Genomic DNA, 20,000 nt, shown 5'->3' on the forward strand with positions numbered 1-20,000 from the left:
CGTTCCCAACGCGACATTCATAAACACCGGTGGTGAGAATTGTCATCTGACTGGATATGGTGAGGACCCCTACATTGTTTGCGATGTATATTGGATCAGCGTGGTCAAAATCATGAATGAGTCGGTGCCACGTGATGTTGTTGTTGTTTCCGTTTCCGTTTGTTGGGCATAGCATGATGTTAAGTGTCCTCCTTTCACTTTGGAATTGGTCGTGGACGGGTGTTGTTGGTGGTGCTGTTGGGTTTGATGGATTGACGACCGTGGCAAGTGGAGGACTTGTTGGGATCACGTGGGTTGTTTGTAGAGTCTTCATGGTCTGTGGAGTCGTTGTCGACTTTGTGGTGCTGGGTGTTGTGGTTGTTGTTGGTGGTGGTGGTGGTGTTGTAGTTGTCGTTGTTGATGGTGTTGTTGGTGGTGTTGTTGGTTTTGTTGTTGTTGAAGGTGTTGTTGTTGAAGTTGTAGATATTGATGCTGTAGACGTTGAGACAGCACTTGTAGATCTGGTGCCTACGGCTGTGAGCATTGCTGTTGAAAGGGGAGTGGTTGGCGATGGAAGGGTTGGGCATGGAGTTACGGTCATTGTCGGACAAGTGCACGGTGCAGATGTCGTTTGTGGGTTAGATGTATCATTTACGGAGATGGTGAAAGATTTAGTAGTATTCCCATCAGCATTTTCAGCAACACACAAATAGTCAGCGTTGTTTTCGTTGTGAACATTGTACAATGTCAGGGAATTATTTGGGTGAACCTTGTAGCTTTTAACATTTGGAGGAATTACCCAGTGAACGCTTGTAGAGTTATCCATCGTGACGTTGCAATCAAGAGTAATATCCCCTTGATACTGGACATCATTGGTGTTGTTTAAACTGCCTTCTATCTTTGGCGGATTAAGAACCACAACTGTTAAATCATTTTGGCTACTTCCAAGGGGATTCGTAGCTGTGCAAGTGTATTTGCCCGAATCGGATTTCTCCGGATCTGGAATTGATAAAATACTGTCTCCATTCGGGGCCGAAGATATACCGGAAGTCACGGGCACACTTCCTGTTCCATTATCAAATGCCCAAGCAACCGTTGGAACCGGTCCACCTGTCACGTGGCATAACAGTTCCATTTTCTCATTGGGAGAATGGTTGACTTTGTATTCTAGAGTTGCATTGTCGAAAGTAACTGCAGGTTTAGCTGGTTTTCTTGTAGTTGGTATGGGCGTCGTTGTATAGAGTGCCGGATTAATACCGAGATCATTTGAGTTGCAAAGATCTGTATCGCAACAAATATTATTATCTTTGGCAAGTGTAGCAGTTGGAGCAGGGCAGGATGTTTTAGCACGGCAGCCAAGCTTATAGAATGGAAACGTGAATTTCTTGTCTGCAGACACGGAACACACTTTGTCCACAGAACACACATCGACTCTATCACAGTCAGACGGTTTTTGGACAAAGTCGCAACTTAGACAATATCGTTGTTGTGGCGTTTTGATGGGGGTTGCTCCACAGCCTTCCGCGTTGCACAAAGTACCATTACAACATTCGTCACACAAGAGGCTCCTAGAGACGGCTCTTTTTACACGAGTTTTGCATAGATTCAAGTCTTTACACGATGTAGTATAGAGAGATGCGCCATTGTTGCTCAGTGTCTTCTCCGTGTGGCAAAACTCGTGATCCCCGCATTGTACAACGGATTGGCATATGGCGGGATGGAACACGTCCTTACAGGCAAAGCACCAGGGTCCGCCAGCTTGGCTACACGGCAATGTGGCCAGGAACGCCAACAGACCTGTGAAAACTGAAAATTATAGAAAAAAATGGTAAAATATCGTTCTCGAATAAAATATAGGCAGTATTCAGTCTCGAAGCGACTCGACTGATGTAGAAATTGAAGCCATTAAACAGTCTCCATGCTATATTTTTTGTGACCCATCGCCTCGGTCGGGATGATTTTGACGCTCAAAATTAAATGCACGGTGTGGCTATGTGGTCTTGTGGCATGACACTCGATTTCGGACCGGAAGATCCAGGGTTCGAGTCTCGCTCTGTGAAACGTATAGTTGTCATCGAAAAAGGATCTTAACTTACATTATTGCACGTTACTTGGGCGTATTATGAGTTTCTGGCCGTTAACCGCGTTTTTTCAGTCGGAGAAAAAAAATTATATCGCTTAACAGGCGTCATTTCTCGTTCTTGGTGTAAAGTGTTGTTGTTAATCGTTGTAAAACGCGTTGAGCACGTTTAGTGGATATTGCTCGATATAAATGCTCGAAATTTTTGTATTATAGACAAACTATAAGACTTGGGTGAAGTATTTTGGGGTCTTACTGAGAACGATGGATCACAGGATAGGATTTGGAAAAGACAAAAAATAAACTCATGCATTTCCTGTCAATTTGCCTTTTCAAAATGATCATTCAGCATCCAGTTTACTTAGACATAATACTATTTTGATAAGACAGGACACAAAAATACCATTGTGAGTATTATGGTGGGGTGTAAAAGATATCAAAACAAGTTAGGGAGTAAGGACTGGTGTTAGATGAACGAACATTTGAAAGGTGTGTATGAAATATGATATAAATAGTGCCAGACAAAGCTAAATGAATAATGCAAGAAAAGTAAAAACATCCCAAAAGTCTCAATAGGGAATGAGATATTGGAAGAGTAGCGTCCCTTGATTGGACGTCACCTTACAGAGGGAACGCCAATTTGGTTTTGAAGTGTCTCAAGCCGCTTTCACCGGAAGCGAGGACGAGGGACGCATGCGCACAACCAACATGACGTTCTCTCTCTAATAACTTTTCCGCCGGTGACGTCACAGACTATGGGTGACGTCCAATCAGGGGACGCTACTCTTCCGCTAATCTCATTCCCTATACTGTCGTACTCTAAAAAAAAAACATATTTCAAAATTTGACCAGAAAACTCGTCCTTCAAACATCCATCGATTTAAATGACCCTCATTTTGGCAAAAACTATCAAACCTGGAGCTTCGCATTACAGTAACAAGAAATGAAGTGAGTAGGAAAGTGCCAGAAGACAACAGAGAATAAAAACTTCCCGGCGGCTATAGAGGCTCGAACCACGATCTTACTGTTACGACAACCCCGGCTGGCCGGAGGGCAAATATACATTGCGGTTTTCATTAGACAAGGAATCAATCTACAACCAAAAGAAAAATGCATTCAACCATACTATGATATAAATCATAAGGATAATGAAATATAAATACGTCTATATTTCAAATTAGGAGACTGGATGGAAACGGTCTATCTATTTCAAACAAGACGAGTAAAGAATAAATGAAATTGACGTCTCTCTGGTCTTTGTTGTTTTGGAAAAGAACGTTTAGTTGGTTGATTAGTTTTCACTAAATTCTCTCTTACAAATGGCAACTGTTTTAAGTGACTCACACGGAAGGGGGGGGGGGGGGGGGGATAAGCGTAGCCATCGTTATGTTATAGCCTGATACTGCAATCCAAAAGGATTGGAAGTTTGACGTCATTATTTGTTTTTTTGCACCGCCTAGTGAGTTGTCGTTAGTAGAGCTCATGGATACAAGTTATTTCATTGGTTGAACTATTGAATACAACTCACGATTTGTTTTCTTTTGTGGCAAAAGACTGGCATTTTGACGTCATTTTTTGGTCAGTGTCAGGCTATAACTTGACAAAGTCCACGGGATAAGGCTCTACGGCAGAGAACAATTTGTTTTAATTTATTCTAACCAGACCGAGACCCGTCAGTGTTTATTTAAGTCAGACTTTGACCAGTTGACCAGTTGACCAGTAGGCATAAAGAAAAAGAAAACAAGATCTGACGAAAAGTATATCACAAACGAGATATTATCTTAAAAGCGAGTATATCTTATTTGGACCACTGTAGCAGTTTGACGTTTTGAGCCACGATCAATGGTATTAAATGTATTCAAATAATATGCTTAACTTGTTTCTCCCTATAAACAACGAAGCCTTTTATATCGAATAATTCGCTTCTTATAAAGATCTCCCTACTTGCTACATTCAACCACACTATTAATTGTGAAGTAATATTATTTTAACAGACAACAACTCTTAAATTCAGACAAAATTGGATCTGCAGTTATTCAACCAAAAAATTCAATTATTTACATTTAAAATGCTGATAAAAATAACAACATAGAAAGGTTCCGGAATTAAAATATACAAATAATGGACGTTTTGGATACAAACCCTTCGTCCTCAAAATTGATAATTTAATAAAAGAAATTAGTAGAAAAAGACAAAAGGACAAAAGGTGTGCACCCCAAACGTCCACTGATTGATAGTTAAATTCCTAAGCCTTTCTGTTGTCTCATTTCCGTTGGTATTTTTTAGGACCCCAGCCACTTCCCGCTCTTGAAAAATAGCACCAGGTGACCTCAGCCGTTTCTTATCTCACAAAGAACAGACTATTAATTTAACATGCATGTTTGAGTATTTAAATAAATTACTCACCTACAAACTTCAACCTATTAGTCTCCATGTTTACCATCAAACAAAACCGTTTGGTCTACACATGTGTCCGTTCAAATAACTCCCGTTCCACTTTCTAGATGACTGAGAAATCCACTGAAAATACCGCTTTTTATCGTCAGTCGGCGATTGGTGGTCACCCTGTCCAAGACAGCCTACAAGCCCTTAAGATATGCGGTCAGTGACGAAAGGTTATTTGACACCTGATAATGACGCCACCAGATTGAAGCCGGACATAATATTATTACAGCATTTGGAGTATGGCCGGGTAGACTTTGTCAACTCATGGCCGGCCTGATACTGACCCAAAACAAAGGAATACGAAGATCACAGGATAAAATCTCTATCGTCTGTTGTAACTTTGTAACTAATAGCTCAATCAATGGAATCATTTGTTTCCGTGAGCATTTCGAACAACTCACTTTTTACTTTCGATCGGTGATCAGCGTATATTTTAGTGACGTCATGTGTTGGTGTCAGTGTCCGGACTTTCGTTTCCGGAGGCAACGGAATGGCTGATTTGTCATGCATTATAAAAGTTGATTGGGCTTCTGTAAGTCATAGTGTTCCTGGGTATCCTAAAACAAGTAAAGAGCCTTTTCCAAGGACTCAGCTATGCGCCGAGCGAGGCTCGAACCCAGGACCTTCCGATCCGAAAGCGAGTGTCATACCACAAGACCACATAGCCGTTAACAGCCTTGTCCCTTTCGCAAAAAAAAAAGTATTATCGCCAAACAGTCATCATGTTTCAACCTACATATTAAGTGTTGTTGATTGCAAGGGCCTTGGGCATGTTTAGTGGATATTGCACGATATAAATACTCAAAATACTCCTTTCTAATCAATATAAGAATCTATTTATAGAAACTGGAATGCGGGACAAAAGTTCGAACCGCTGTATACATTGTGGATCGCACGCCTGTAGCCCCATACACCAGACAAATAAAATTGCCATCTATTTGAAAAGCCCTGGGTTCAAATCGATATGGTTGGTGTCAGGACTTCAATGTTATCTACTTACGGACTGGCTGGCAATGAAAACGTTCTTATCTTATCAATTATTATATTTACCCTTCGACGGCTCTAAGCACCAGAGCGGAAATGGAGGAGTGCCACGGAGTTTCTGGGATTGACCATAACTGGTTATCTTATATCACGTGATCCATAGACTGAAAACGGTTCTACGTCTGCCGGTGTAAACCAGATGGCAAAGAGAGATTTTAAAACTAAAATGACCACAACTATAAAATATTTGCATTTGCCAGTAAATATATAAAATATATTCGTTCTCCTCAATAAAACATAACATAACCAAAGTCGCATGTGTTTGACTATTTGAGTTTTACCCTCTAAACCACCCCGATCGACGTTTACAAATTCGCAGGCCTGATAACCCACATTGTTATAGGCTCATTGCTGTAATGGAAATACTCTCAAAACGCAAAATATTGCAAATTTGTGCACATTGTCCCCGGCTCATGTTCACATATTTGCAGGTCTGGTAACCAATTGAGATTGATTTAACAATGTTGTTAGGGACACTATGGATTTGTATTGGTTTGAGGGTATTTCCATTACAACAATGATCCCATAATAATAATTTGGGTTATCAAACCAACAATAGGGAATGAGATTAGCGGAAGAGTAGCGTCCCCTCCCTCGCTTCCGAGGACGAGAGACGCATACGCACAACCAACATGACGTTCTCTCTCTAATAACTTTTCCGCCGGTGACGTCACGGACTATGGGTGACGTCCAATCAAGGGACGCTACTCTTCCGCTAATCTCATTCCCTATTCAGTGCACGTTGACTCCGACATCACATCAACGTCGTTCTTGAGGCGATGGATGACACATAATGTGACCCGTTATGTCGTTCTGGTATCATGTCGGATGGCCTAGGGTGAAGGAACTCGAGTTTATAGTCAAAATGGTCAGAATTTGAAAATTTACGGTTTTTGAAGGTTCAGAAAATAAAGGTAATTTTGAAATAAAGGGAATAGAGAAGTGTCAGACGAAAAAGGAATTTGTATATCATGTAGTCAGGGAGCCAAATCAAAGACCCTATTGATATGACACCCACCGCCTGATTTATATGTATTTATGGTTTCTGGAATGACAGAATTTATGAAGGACAGCAGACAAAGCAGAGAGATGAATTAAATAAGCTGATACACAGAGACGTGGTAAGATCTGGAATGACATTTTAAAAAAGTTAGCTCAGGATAGAGAAGGATGGAAACTGTTTGTCTGTGGCCTATACCCTGACCCAGGGTGAAAAAGGCAATGATGATGATGATATATATATATATATATATATATATATATATATATATATATATATATATATATATATATATATATATATATATATATATATATATATATATATATAGAGAGAGAGAGAGAGAGAGAGAGAAATAGATAAATAAATAAAGACTTGGAACATGAAATTATTTTTAATATCATTTATTCATTCGCATCTTATAATTATCACAGAACAATAGAATACACCTTTTATTTATTTATGACGAATTCACGTTATTTTCCACCTTTACATTCTTTCAACGAAATATTAAAATATCGCTTCAAGTACATTTATTATCCCAATGTCAATTTACTTAAAAACCATTTGGTTGAAACATTGCAAAACATAAAAATAAAATCTACATCAAAAAAATCTTTATCACAGATTATAATTGCCTTTGTCCATCGCATTCTTAAAGCTTTTTTAAAAAGTCATCACAAAATGATTAATTTATTTCTATTTCATGAACAATATCCAATATTGCTATTGCTATTTAATCAGAATTATGAGAACGATAACGAGTTGTTTGATTTACGAGTACACGTCAGATATTCAGGAAATTCTGTTTCATTTTTTTCTATGGGTTTTTCCATTCTATTTTAATTTAAAGATTAAAAGGTTTTTAAAAAAGAGAGAAAAAATAAATGTTTGTTTTGTTTACATTATCAATGATTATATTGATAACAATGACATGAGAAAGTAAAACAGAAATCACGAATTGTTAAAGGTAAAAGAAGAAAAGAATCGGTGTTAACCATTTATATCAAAACATGATTTTTGTCCATTTCTATTTTTTTTAAAAGATATCAATTCTATGAATACTTTGAGTTTGCTTTCCTCATCCGACATAGCAATTGAAACTTTTCAAAGAGATAGAACTTTAAAATAACATGTCTAGGATAAGAGATAATGAATACTGATTATTCTTCCTCTATTTCCAAATTTCTGTCCAAAGTTGTAGATGCTTCATGAGGGCGACCAATCCAAATGCGTTTAATACTGGTTCCACTATCATCAAATATGGTCTCTGATACATTTAGAAAAAAAAGCTATTGATTTTAAACAAAACTCATTTAAGACATTTAATAGATTTAATAAGAAAAAAAAACATATTAATATTCATAGTTGCTAGCGTTCGACTTGGACTAAGGCAGGGAATGTCCTCATTCGAAGTCTTTCCACTTCCGCCCTCAAGACAGCGACCTCTTGTGCTTGTGCCTTGGCCAGATCCACAAGCTTTCTTCTCTGTACAATCTCTTGATAACGCTTATCAGCCAAATTCGCCTGGTGACTGTCGACTGCAATGGTAGTGGGGGAAGAAAATACGTCACAAGGTGTTAGACGTACAAGGTGGAAGAAAATAAAAGAGATATGGATATGATTTGTTCATGCATTGTGTGTTGTGACGCTTTGTGGCAGCAACAATTCGCTCACAGCATTTTTTCTTTCCCTTGGATGTGTACGTGAATGTGTACTTGAATATGTACTTGGGTGTGTACTTGAATGTGTACTTGGGTGTGTACTTGAATGTGTACTTGGATGTGTATTTGAATGTGTACTTGAATGTGTACTTGGATGTGTACTTGAATGAGTACTTGAATGTGTACTTGGATGTATACTTGGATGTATACTTGAATGTGTACTTGAATGTGTACTTGGACGTGTACTTGGATGTGTACATGAATGTGTACTTGAAAGTGTACTCGAATGTGTACTTGGATGTATACTTGAATGTGTACTTGAATGTGTACTTGGACGTGTACTTGGATGTGAACTTGAATGTGTACCCTTCTAAACGTTTTATCAGCAGCCCAATGTGGTGAAATTTACTCAGTGTAATTTTTAGGAAATCTCTTTAGCATTTAATCTTTTATCAAGGAGATCAGGAGGTTAAAACAATACACAGAACAATCATCGTGTGGAACTAACGAAACCTTTAGCGTTGGTTGGTATGAAGACTGACATCTTACCAGCACGAAGTAACCGATTTAGTCAATGTCCTTAACACGCCAAGTTTCAGTCTAAATCCCACGTATTCAGAGACTAGAAAATACTCATAAAAACCGATTTTTTAGTAACTAGCTTCACTCAGGCTAGTAAGTCTTTTACTAGACTGGTATAGGACTATATTCAGTCACGTTATGTAAGAATGGGCCCTAGACTTGGGCACAGTGCTTCAGTAGAGACCAACCTCTTCAGTGTATTTTCTAATCAGCACAGTCTGATAAACACCCAAACAGTTGTTCTCTGTCAAATTCGATTCAATAGCCTTATGTCACGTCGCCCAGAAACAGCGGCCATATTGGTTCTAAACAAAGAAAATCATTACTTTTTATTCTTCTTGCTGGCTAGAACTTTTCATTCCCTTTTCATATGCCTTGTGATCAGAATGTGTAAAAGTCAAAACATGATCAAATTTATGGGGGTTTTTTCCTCTTTTATGCTCGCCGGAGAAATACTTCATACGGGCGTCCGATAGTTTAGAGCCAGTGTTACTAAGTTACCATACGTCATTAGGAAGGAAGTGACGTTACGACTGTTGAAGAGTATTGGAGTTCCCGTTCCTTACCATTGACTTCCTCGATCAGCTTCCTTTCATTGACGATGACGTTCAAGTCTATCAAGTTCGTGTCTAGTTTGGCGTTCGATGTTGTTTTCACCTTCACATTTCTCTTGAGTTCTTTCAAAGCTTTCTTCTTCTCATCTACATTCTTATCATGGAACTGAAACACAGCATAGGCAGAATTACATTCCTATTGAGGGAAATCCCTTCAAATCGACCATTAAAGACAAGCAAAAAACAGAAATCTTCTTTCTTTTAAACAAAAAATAAGTAGAATAGGACCAAAGGAAAGACATTTGAAAGAGTATTTATTTATAATACTACTTAGTATGCGACGTTTTATGTTATATTAATCATTAATAGTAATTATTATTATTTTATTATAATTATTATTTTTATTATTATTATTATTATTATTATTATTACTATATTATTATTATTATTATTATTATTATTATTATTATTATTATTATTATTATTATTATTATTATTATTATTATCATCGTAATAACATATTATTATTATTTTTATTATTATTATTATTATTATTATTATTATTATATCATCATCATCATCATCATCATCATCATCATCATCATCATCATCTATCATCATCATCTCATCATCATCATCATATCATCATCATCATCATATTATTATTATTATTATTATTATTATTATTATTATTATTATTATTATTATTATTATTATTATTATTAATCATCATCATCATCATCATCATCATCATCATCATCATCATCATCATCATCATCATCATCATCATTATTGTAGTGCCACATGTGAGAAATCCATCCATTACAAACTATACCGAATGATTTACCTTCTTTTGCAGTAAAATGGTTTGTTCTAACGTGGCGATTTCAGCCGCTTTCTTGGCATCGTAATCGTCTTCTGCGAACTGAGTACCACAAGGGGTATGGTAGGGGGTACTGAGTGGGGGTAAGGGTGATTAGGGGTGCGGTGGTGTGGAAGTAAAGGTGTGTGTGGGTAAGGGTAGGGTTCGGGTGGGGAGTAGCGGTGTGGGGAGACAGGCAAAAAGAAATATATTATTAGTAATCTCAATCATGCATGCCCGAGTATCGATCCTGGAAATATTCTAGTCACCGATACTCACCAGGAATCAAACATAACAAGGAATCGACAAATTATAAATAGGACAACTTGAACAAAAAAAACAAAAAATTGAAAGAAAGAAAAAACCAAGAAAAACAAAATACTGAAGACGGAATGTTTTAGACTCAAATCCCTTCTTCAGTCAATTACAAAAATAGTAAATACTTAAGTGCATCACTTACAATCCTGACTGATTCACAGTGATGTGACAACGTTGTGAGGACAACTAGACGTAAACATGACAATCAATCCCAAATCAATCACACCAACTCACGTGAACAAGCCACGTAAACATGACAATCAATCAATCCCAAATCAATCACACCAACTCACGTCAACAAGCCACAATGCATAGATTACAGTCCCGTTGATTCTGTCCTTGGAATTATTATTTTGTCCCCAATCAAGGGACTGAATTGGCCAGCAAATGCATTCACTCAACAACAAACGAAACAATACAACCCCCGCCCCTCCCCCCCCCCCCCCCCCCAAAAAAAAAAAAAAAAAAAAAGAATAAAAAAAATAAAGACTGACCATTACATAAGGCAATATTCAAAAAAGGGCTTTATAAGGAAGGGGTCCTTTAATTGTTTTTCAACAAAGACGATGCTGGTAACAGCCAGTTACTCATTCACACCTGTGTGTACTGTGAGGAAATGTGAGTAAAGAGCCTTATCAAAGAACAACAACACCAACTATGCATCAATATGACTCACTGCCTGTATCTCTCGGGTCACTTTGATGAATTGGATATCTTTCATCTTGTTCTGTAAATCCTCCATCTGCATCGACATCTTTTTGTGTTCCCTGGGGATGAAAACATCGTTTGTTTAACTCCCTCCTTACCACCCATAGGAATCGTCACATTTCTTACGACGCAGCCAACATTTTTCTATTTCTAATTTCTTTTGCACATCATAATATGTGAAAAAAAATGTTTGCTACAAATTGGGATAGATCGAACATGAAAACTATAATATCCAACAATCAACAAAGACAAATTGCCTCAAAACGATATTCGTTTCGGAAGGGTTAGATAATGAAAATTAAATACAAAGCCATAAATATACGAATTTTTCAAACAATCTTGTTTGATCAAAAATAAAAGGATATAAAAATAATCAACGAGATAAAAAGTGAAATGGCAGGTCTGTGGCTATCTAAATTTTAAATTAACTTTTCGTTATCGAACCATCCCGACATAATACCAGAGTGATAGAACTGACCACAAATGACCGTGGAGACTTACCATTCCAACTGGATAATGCCTTTACGGAAATCTTTGCTTTCAACCATGCTGGTAATCTTGCTCTCTCCCAATTGCTGAAAAGAAAACCGATAATCAAAAATGTCATCAAATGTTTGTTGAATGGAAATCGATTCTAGACATTGAAATTTTCCACTTTGAGAGCGAAAAAGATAAATTAAGCTGTTATAGAAAGATGAATAATCTAGAAAAAGTAAAAGGTCCTTTGAATTATAACATTGATGTCAGATTGGTACTGTGACAGGATAATCTACACCAAAGAAATTGAGTTAAAAGTCAAAATAATAAGAATTGTGAAATTTAAAGCCTTCTAAGTTTAACAATCAAAATTCACTTTTCCTTCATGAAGAAAAATCTGTTGTTTTTCAACTGTGTGACCCACTATCTAGAAACGGTGTTATGTCAGTATGTTATGTTATTAAGGGTTTTTACGGCGCTAGCAACACATTTAGGTTATATCAGCGCCAATATGTCAGTATGGACAAGGTGCTGACCACTGGACTAGGAGTCACTAGAAATGAAACTCTAAATTGAATTCTCTTCCTTATGGTAGAGAATAAAAACAATTTCTTGGTGTTGAAAAAAAAAAACCCAACTCAAAGTTGATATTTCCTAACATTTGAATGCCAAATTCATTCTTCAAACAGCTACTCATTATGGCATAAGAGACATAATACTGTTTTGAGTTAATGGGTCACATTTTATAAGTTTAGCTTAAAATTCTATTTAAACAATCAAGGTCGCGGCGGCACATTTTAAGGGCGGTTTGGGTCTTTTCTAAAAAAATTTTAATTACCTATATTGGGCGGTTTTAATCATTCTGTATCATCAATATAGGTTAAAAAACAACATTTATGGTGAAAAATTTTAATTTTCTGTGTTGATACCCATTTTGCGACCTAATTTGGGGGTCTGACATAAAAAAAATATAACAAACTTGTGGCAAACGTTCCACAAAAACTAATGAAGGAATGACCTCCATATTCTTCCCTCTTGTCAACATTGTACCATAGTGTGTCACCATAGAGAGATTTTACGGCTTTAGCTTATGGAATTTTTATTAGATCATTACAAAGTTGAGAATCAAAATGTTATGACAAAATTGATGTAAAAAATTCAGATTTAGGATTATAATTTAAAAATCACTAATCTTATCAAAAAAATCTCTCTATGGTGACATAATACATTATCTCTGTGATAACTGTGGAAATTTTCAGACAATTTCATTGAATAGATTCTGAGAAACGTTTGACACAGTTTCCCATACCCTTAGAAAAATGACATATTGAGAAAATAGCAAAATGGCTTCCCGTTTTTTCACACATTTCTTACTACCTGCACCATTTTCGACTGTGTATTTCGTGCCTTTATAGTCTACTTTAAGAATTTAGACTTCAATTTTATTATTTCTAAGATAATAAAATATCATTTCCCACCAAAATCTCAAAATCAAATTTTTGAAGGATTTTCCTAATAATTAGACCCAAACCGCCCCTTAAAACCCTACAGTAGATAGAGTTTGAGAATGTTATGATCTTTGATCCGAATAATTTTTACTGAGAAAATTATCTCTACTAATGAAACTTCATGTTTTTTCTATGTTAAATGGAGAACGTGAGTAAGTGACTTTCAACATGTCCGACGTCACATCCAGATAGACATTATCTTGAACTCCATAGAATTACCAGAGAAAAGTTGTAGTGTACAAAACCCTCAGGCTATTGTTCTATGAGGCACACGAGACAAGTCTTTCCCTCTTTAAATCACGGAATAAATGACACAAAAGGGCAATTTGGATGTACGTGTGACCATAGTGTACCTTTTAGCAGGTCTGATAACCGAACACAATTATGGGCCTGATTTCACATTGTTGTAATGGATTACGATTTATGCTGGTTTGAGAGTATTTCCAATACAATAATGGGCCCACAACAATTTGACTTACCAGACCTGTCATGAAGTACAAGTTGTTTGTGACGCATCACCTCTATCTGGTGTCATGACAGAGTGAACCCAATGCCTTAATGAACCCAATGCCTTAACCCTTTCCTTACCAACTATGGTAAAATCGTCACATTCGTTACGATACAACCAACATTTTTTCTCATTCAAAGTTCTTTTGTATATCATAAAATTTAAAGAAAACGAACAGTGTGTTGTAGAGATCATGTTTTGCTAAAGACATTGTGTATCGCAACAACTTACTGCTATTGTGTTTGAATGAAAAAAATCTATTTTTGTGTTAGTTGGGTGTGAAGTGTTCGGGAAAATCCTGAAAATGGCTGGTAAGGAGAGAGTTTATACTGAATCTATGGTCAAAAATGATGGGAAATATAAAACTGTAGATATGTGTGTGCACTGTAAGATCTTGTACTCATTCTCCCCAATAAAGTGTAAACAGTTAACAAAAGTCTCATATTTTTTACTATAAATTCAATTTCCAGCATCAGATTCGCGTCAGCACGACACCATTTTATTGACTCATTTAGGCACCTCTATTTACCGTTTGAATAGAATGGATGACGTCATGACACATGCGCACACATACCTTGATGGTGGAGTTGAGATCCTCCACAACGCTGCGGTGAATCAAAACGCTGTCCCTGAAGTCACGGATGAACGGTCCAGCATCCACCTCGATTTGACCTTGCTTCAACAACAGTTGGACCTCCAGGTTGAGAGTAAATCTTTGATCATCTTCCTTCAGCCTTATTTATAACAAGTAGAAATAAAAAAAAGTATTTCAAGAAAGGTATCATTTCACTCCTTTCATTTTGGGGACAAAAACCAAACAAAACAAAACAAAGAAAAAACGATTTTAAAGTGCCGGGTGGAACAGCAATATGATCTTTGCTTCATACCCCAAAGATACCCAGTTTGACTACCTTGCTCCATGCGTGGCCTTGAGCAAGTCACCTTGCCCTAGCTCAGTTTTCAGCGCTGCACTGCGGCTGACGCTCGGGTTATTCCAGTCTCTCCCTAGAATGGACCCTGAAGACACATTTCCTCTATTGGATAAATAAAGGAATTTTATTTTATTTATTTATTTTACAAAAGCAAAATAGTAAAAAATATTATAATGCAGCCTTTTATCCAATGCAGCACAAAAAATGTAGGAGTTCAGAAAATATGTTTCTCCCTCGTGTATTATGTTGTAATAAAAAATATGTTGATGCGTAATGATATCTAGATCACAATGATAATTCTTCCAGTTAAAGCGTTGAACTTGGGAACCAATCACATACAGATTTCAAGTAAGTTCTGATTCAGAAATGACGTGAGTGAGCTCATTGCAGGTATATAAAAAATGTACTCGTGAATTCTATCAAATGGAGAAAGCAGGGAGAAGTCGCCGGTGTAGGATGGAAATCTGAACAAGTGTGTGTGTGTGTGTGTGTGTGTATGTGTGTGTATGTGTGTATGTGTGTGTATGTGTGTGTGTGTATGTGTGTATGTTTGTATGTGTGTGTGTATCTGTGTGTGTGTATGTGTGTGTATGTGTGTGTGTGTGTATGTATGTGTGTGTGTGTGTGTGTATGAAAGGTGCCAGTCGTAGCAAGGAGGAAAAATACAGGATAAAAAACTTCCCAAAAACTCAGTCTTCCTTGACTGGGGATCGAACCTGAGACCTCTTGATTACCTTGGCAATAGTACAGCATTTAATGAAATCCATTTTAGTCGTTGCGGCTATGTGGTCTTGTGGTATGACACTCGCTTTTGGATCGGAAGGTCCTGGGTTTGAGCCTCGCTCGGTGCATAGTTGAGTCCTTGGAAAAGACTCTTTACTCACATTCTCTCACCGTACTCAGGTGTAAAATGAGTACCTGGCCATTAACAGCATTGTCTCTGCCCCCCCCCCCCCCCCAAAAAAAAAAAATACAATATTGCCTAACAGGCGTCATACCTCATTCCACATATTACGCGTTGCTGTTGGTTAGGGACCCCTTGTAAAGTGCATTGAGCACATTTAGTGGATATTGCGCTATATGAAAGCTCAATTTTATTTTTTTTAAGTTGCTCACCTATTCAGTTGATGGCTAATATCATCAATTTCTTTTTTCAGCCGCTCATCTTCATCTTGTCGTTTCTGCTGGAAGGCCAACATCTCCGCCAGAATGTTGCTCTTTATTTTCAACTGGAAGAAAAAGAGAAAGAGATTTTGTCATTCCGTTTATACAGACTTTGATTGTCTATTTCAACGACCAAAACTGTCGTCTCCATCATCGTCAGAGTGGATGAATTCAATGTCAAAAGTATCGAACAAAAATCATCAAAACCAATTCATAATTGAGTCAAGTACTTAGTATGGAATATTTTGGGCTCAAAACCCTTCATCAGCTAACAACAAGAACAATGAAAACGATACAAATTTTACATAAAATCAGAACAGAGAATTATTCTTTACATGTTCATGGAAATGTGCTATTATAACTGTTCATATTTATCAATATTGTTCATTCATTTTTATTGTTTTTGTTCAAGAAAATGTACAAAATAAAAATAGAGTGCAAGTATTCAATGGGTAATAAAATTGATTGGAGGGAAATATACTTAACAAGGACTCTGTCTATGGACTGGAGGGAAATATACTTACCACGGACTCTGTCTACTGACTGGAGGGAAATATACTTACCACGGACTCTGTCTACTGACTGGAGGGAAATATACTTACCACGGACTCTGTCTACTGACTGGAGGGAAATATACTTACCAAGGACTCTGTCTACTGACTGGAGAGAAATATACTTATCAAGGACTCTGTCTACTGAATGGAGGGAAATATACTTACCAAGGACTCTGTCTACTGAATGGAGGGAAATATACTTACCAAGGACTCTGTTAACTGACTAGACAAAAATAAATCTAACAAGAACTATTTCTACCGACTGGACAGAAATCTACTTACTAAGGACTCCGTCTCTACTTTGGCTCTTCTGAGTTTGCACATCCTTTCCCAGACATTCGAATCACACCCTTCAGGGGCGTTGTTCATTCTGTCCAGGTCATCCAATGCACTGCTCATCTGGGCCGCCTGCTGTGTGAGCTGCATGGCCGAAGACGGACGGTCACTGAACGGATTGTTGGCCTTGCTGCCCAGAGATTCCATGGCTTTGAATCTCATTAACCTATGGGTGCGACAGGTGGGGAGGGGGGGGGTATATACAATTTGTAATTCATACTCTTACTGATGTGTGACTAAATTGTTTAGGTAGTCATTTTCGACAGTCACGTGATACCAGAGTTTAGTCCAACTGAGCTATCAGGGAAACTCAAACTAAAAGGAAATTATATATAAATTGTCATGAATTTGGGCAGGGATTAATCCTGATTTCTCTGCAGCATTGAAAAGACAGTGACAATTGCTTGTCACTCTTTGCGTAAGAACAAGAAGCTAGTCTGTCAAAATATATTTTCAACATGATTGAACAAATCCAGCTACCGAATAAGTGCTGAGTGGCCAGGGAAATGTTTGTATCATCATCATCAAGTGCCAGGCCTGTTGCAAACATCGGCGATCATGTCCCTCCAACCATATCTGTCCTCAGATCTTCTCAATAGTTCGATTCCTGTTCCTCCTCCACCAATCCATCCGTTCAGATTGTCAATGTAATCTATCCTTTGTCTCCCTCTTCTTTTCTTCCAAGCAACTTTACCCGTAAGTACAATCTTTTCAATACCGTTTTTTCTGTAAATACGTGTGGTCTGTGCTTCTTTATGGCAGCGAATGTTGGAAGATTAACAAAGAATGTGAACGTAGAATAACTGCAGCCGAAATTTGGTTTTATAGACGCATTCTTAGAATCTCATGGAAAGATAAAATAAAAAAAACGAGGAGGTATTAAAAGAAATTGGAGTACGACCAACTTTGGTAAACACCATCAGAAAAAGACAGTTAAAATTTCTCGGACATATTTACAGAAAAAAACGGTATTGAAATTTTTGTATATTATGTTTTTAACATGCATAAAAAATACCATTTGCCTTAGATTGTTAATGGTTTAAATACAAACCAACTCCCTTGTACGGTGATTTTCCACAATAGTTAAACTATCAAAATGTCAATGAAAACCTGATGACAACTTCAACTGATCATACAAAGTGAGTGCATGGGTTAGACAGTTTTCTTGTGTCAAACACTTCCTTATCCATGCTACTCATCCCACCTCTCTCTCTCTCTCTCTCTCTCTCTCTCTCTCTCCCTCTCTCTCTCTCTCTTTCTCTCTCTCTCTCTCTCTCTCTCTCTCTCTCTCTCTCTCTCTCTCTCTCTCTCTCTATCTATCTATCTATCTATCTCTTTCTCTCCAACCATCTCTCTCACCCTCCCTTCCAATTTCTCTTTCCCTATCTCTCTTTTCCTTCTCATATTCAATTTTACTATTAATAGCAAGCGTCATTCCTTATATATATATATATATATATATATATATATATATATATAATATATATATATTATATATATATATATATATATATATATATATATATATAATATATATATATATACATACATTTTTATTTTCATCTTGTCTATATTTTTTTTCATTTATGAATATAGACACGTGAATCATTGAAGTTTACCGTGGTCTGCGCTTGAAGGTCTTGTACAAAGCATCCACCATTACCGCGGACACGTCAGCAAATTCTCTACGGAATGACTTGTCCACATACTTGTCTTCTGCCTGGAGATTGTCGTATTCGTTACGGAAGTTGTCCACGTTCTTCCTTGTCTCTGTCATGGCCTCAAAGGCCAGTTGCTGGAAATGAATGAACAGAGTATAGATTTCTTTATTGTCTGTCATATAGTGTGTGTGTGTGTGTGTGTGTGTGTGTGTATGCGTGTATAAGTGTATGTGTGTGTGTCTGTGTGTTTGAGGGTGTAGGTGTGTGTATGCACGCGTGTATGTGTGTCCATGTGTGTGTATGTGTGTGTGTAGATGTAAGAGTGTGTATATGTATGTGTATGGCCATGTATAATATATGCGTGTGTCTTTGTGTATGTGTGTGTATGCATGTGTTTGCATGTGTATATGTGTGTTTGTGTGTGGATGTGTGTGGTTGTGTGTGTGTATATTTGTGTTTGTGTTAGGATGTGTGTGGTTGTGTGTGTGTATACGTGTGTTTGTGTGTGGTTGTGTGTGTGTATATGTGTGTTTGTGTGTGGTTGTGTGTGTATATGTGTGTTTGTGTGTGGATGTGTGTGGTTGTGTGTGTGTATATGTGTGTTTGTGTGTGGTTGTGTGTGTGTGTATGTGTGTGTTTGTGTGTGGATGTGTGTGGTTGTCTGTGTATGTCTATGTGTGTTTGTGTGTGGATGTGTGTGTGTGTATATGTGTGTTTGTGTGTGGATGTGTGTGGTTGTGTGTGTATGTATATGTGTGTTTGTGTGTGGATGTGTGTGTGTATATGTGTGTTTGTGTGTGGATGTGTGTGGTTGTGTGTGTATGTATATGTGTGTTTGTGTGTGGATGTGTGTGTATATGTGTGTTTGTGTGTGGATGTGTGTATGTGTATATGTGTGTTTGTGTGTGGTTGTGTGTGTGTATATGTGTGTTTGTGTGTGGTTGTGTGTATGTGTATATGTGTGTTTGTGTGTATGTATATGTGTGTTTGTGTGTGGATGTACGTGAGAGTTCATTGAAATCTGAGGCCCCGTTCATTACTCTGATAACACATGGTAAAATACAACAGAGAAGACATAGATAAATGTGGCTTGTTGGTCATGAGGTATGACACTTGCATTTGGACTGGAAAACCCCGGGCTCAAGTCCTGATCTGAACAAGGCAAAGTTGAGTCCTTAGAAAAGGCTCTTTACTCACATTCTGTCACCGTACTCTGGTTTAAATGTGTACCTGGTCATTAAATGCATTGTCTCTGTCGAAAAATAAAAATTGTTATAACGCCTAATAGGTGTCATGTCTCACCCTATATGTAGAGTGTTGCTGTTGGTTTGGGACCCCTTGTAAAGTGCTTTGAGCATTTAGTGGATATTGTGCTAGCTATATTAATAAGAAAACTGTGCACGGACAACAGGGATTGGATAGCAGCTGTGTTTTGTTTTATTGCAATTATTTGTTTCCACTAAATCTACAGTAAACACTTTGGACGGGGCATGCAGCCTATTAGGCGATAGGACAAATTTTGAACACAGAAAATGCTGCTTGAAACTCCAAATGCCTTTTCCTATAGAATGAGAAAAATGTGTGTAAAGTGAGGGTATTTTATCAAGGGATGGACGCAATGGAT

General features: G+C 37.5%; 2 protein-coding genes across 2 annotated transcripts in view; both read right to left on the reverse strand.

The window, feature by feature from the left end:
• Nucleotides 1-5,475, reverse strand: part of LOC144966064 (uncharacterized) — a 6,977-nt gene extending 1,502 nt beyond the window's left edge. Inside the window, exons 1-2 of the mRNA XM_078902105.1 lie at nucleotides 4,466-5,475; nucleotides 1-1,785 (exon numbers count right to left, since the gene is read on the reverse strand). The exon at nucleotides 1-1,785 is cut by the window's left edge and continues 1,502 nt beyond it. Coding sequence (XP_078758231.1) covers nucleotides 1-1,785; nucleotides 4,466-4,502 — 1,822 coding nt within the window. The 5' untranslated portion in view covers nucleotides 4,503-5,475. The remainder of the gene's footprint in view (nucleotides 1,786-4,465) is intronic.
• Nucleotides 5,476-6,936: 1,461 nt separating this feature from the next.
• Nucleotides 6,937-20,000, reverse strand: part of LOC144966065 (cilia- and flagella-associated protein 43-like) — a 50,073-nt gene continuing 37,009 nt past the window's right edge. The window contains exons 31-39 of the mRNA XM_078902106.1: nucleotides 18,335-18,510; nucleotides 16,662-16,881; nucleotides 15,778-15,890; nucleotides 14,304-14,463; nucleotides 11,738-11,811; nucleotides 11,205-11,295; nucleotides 10,196-10,273; nucleotides 9,361-9,514; nucleotides 6,937-8,089 (exon numbers count right to left, since the gene is read on the reverse strand). Coding sequence (XP_078758232.1) covers nucleotides 7,920-8,089; nucleotides 9,361-9,514; nucleotides 10,196-10,273; nucleotides 11,205-11,295; nucleotides 11,738-11,811; nucleotides 14,304-14,463; nucleotides 15,778-15,890; nucleotides 16,662-16,881; nucleotides 18,335-18,510 — 1,236 coding nt within the window. The 3' untranslated portion in view covers nucleotides 6,937-7,919. The remainder of the gene's footprint in view (nucleotides 8,090-9,360; nucleotides 9,515-10,195; nucleotides 10,274-11,204; nucleotides 11,296-11,737; nucleotides 11,812-14,303; nucleotides 14,464-15,777; nucleotides 15,891-16,661; nucleotides 16,882-18,334; nucleotides 18,511-20,000) is intronic.

This window comes from Berghia stephanieae, chromosome 2, assembly GCF_034508935.2.
Source record: "Berghia stephanieae isolate SIO BIC M18660-M18661 chromosome 2, UCSD_Bste_1.3, whole genome shotgun sequence".
Taxonomy (NCBI): Eukaryota; Metazoa; Mollusca; class Gastropoda; order Nudibranchia; family Aeolidiidae; genus Berghia; species Berghia stephanieae.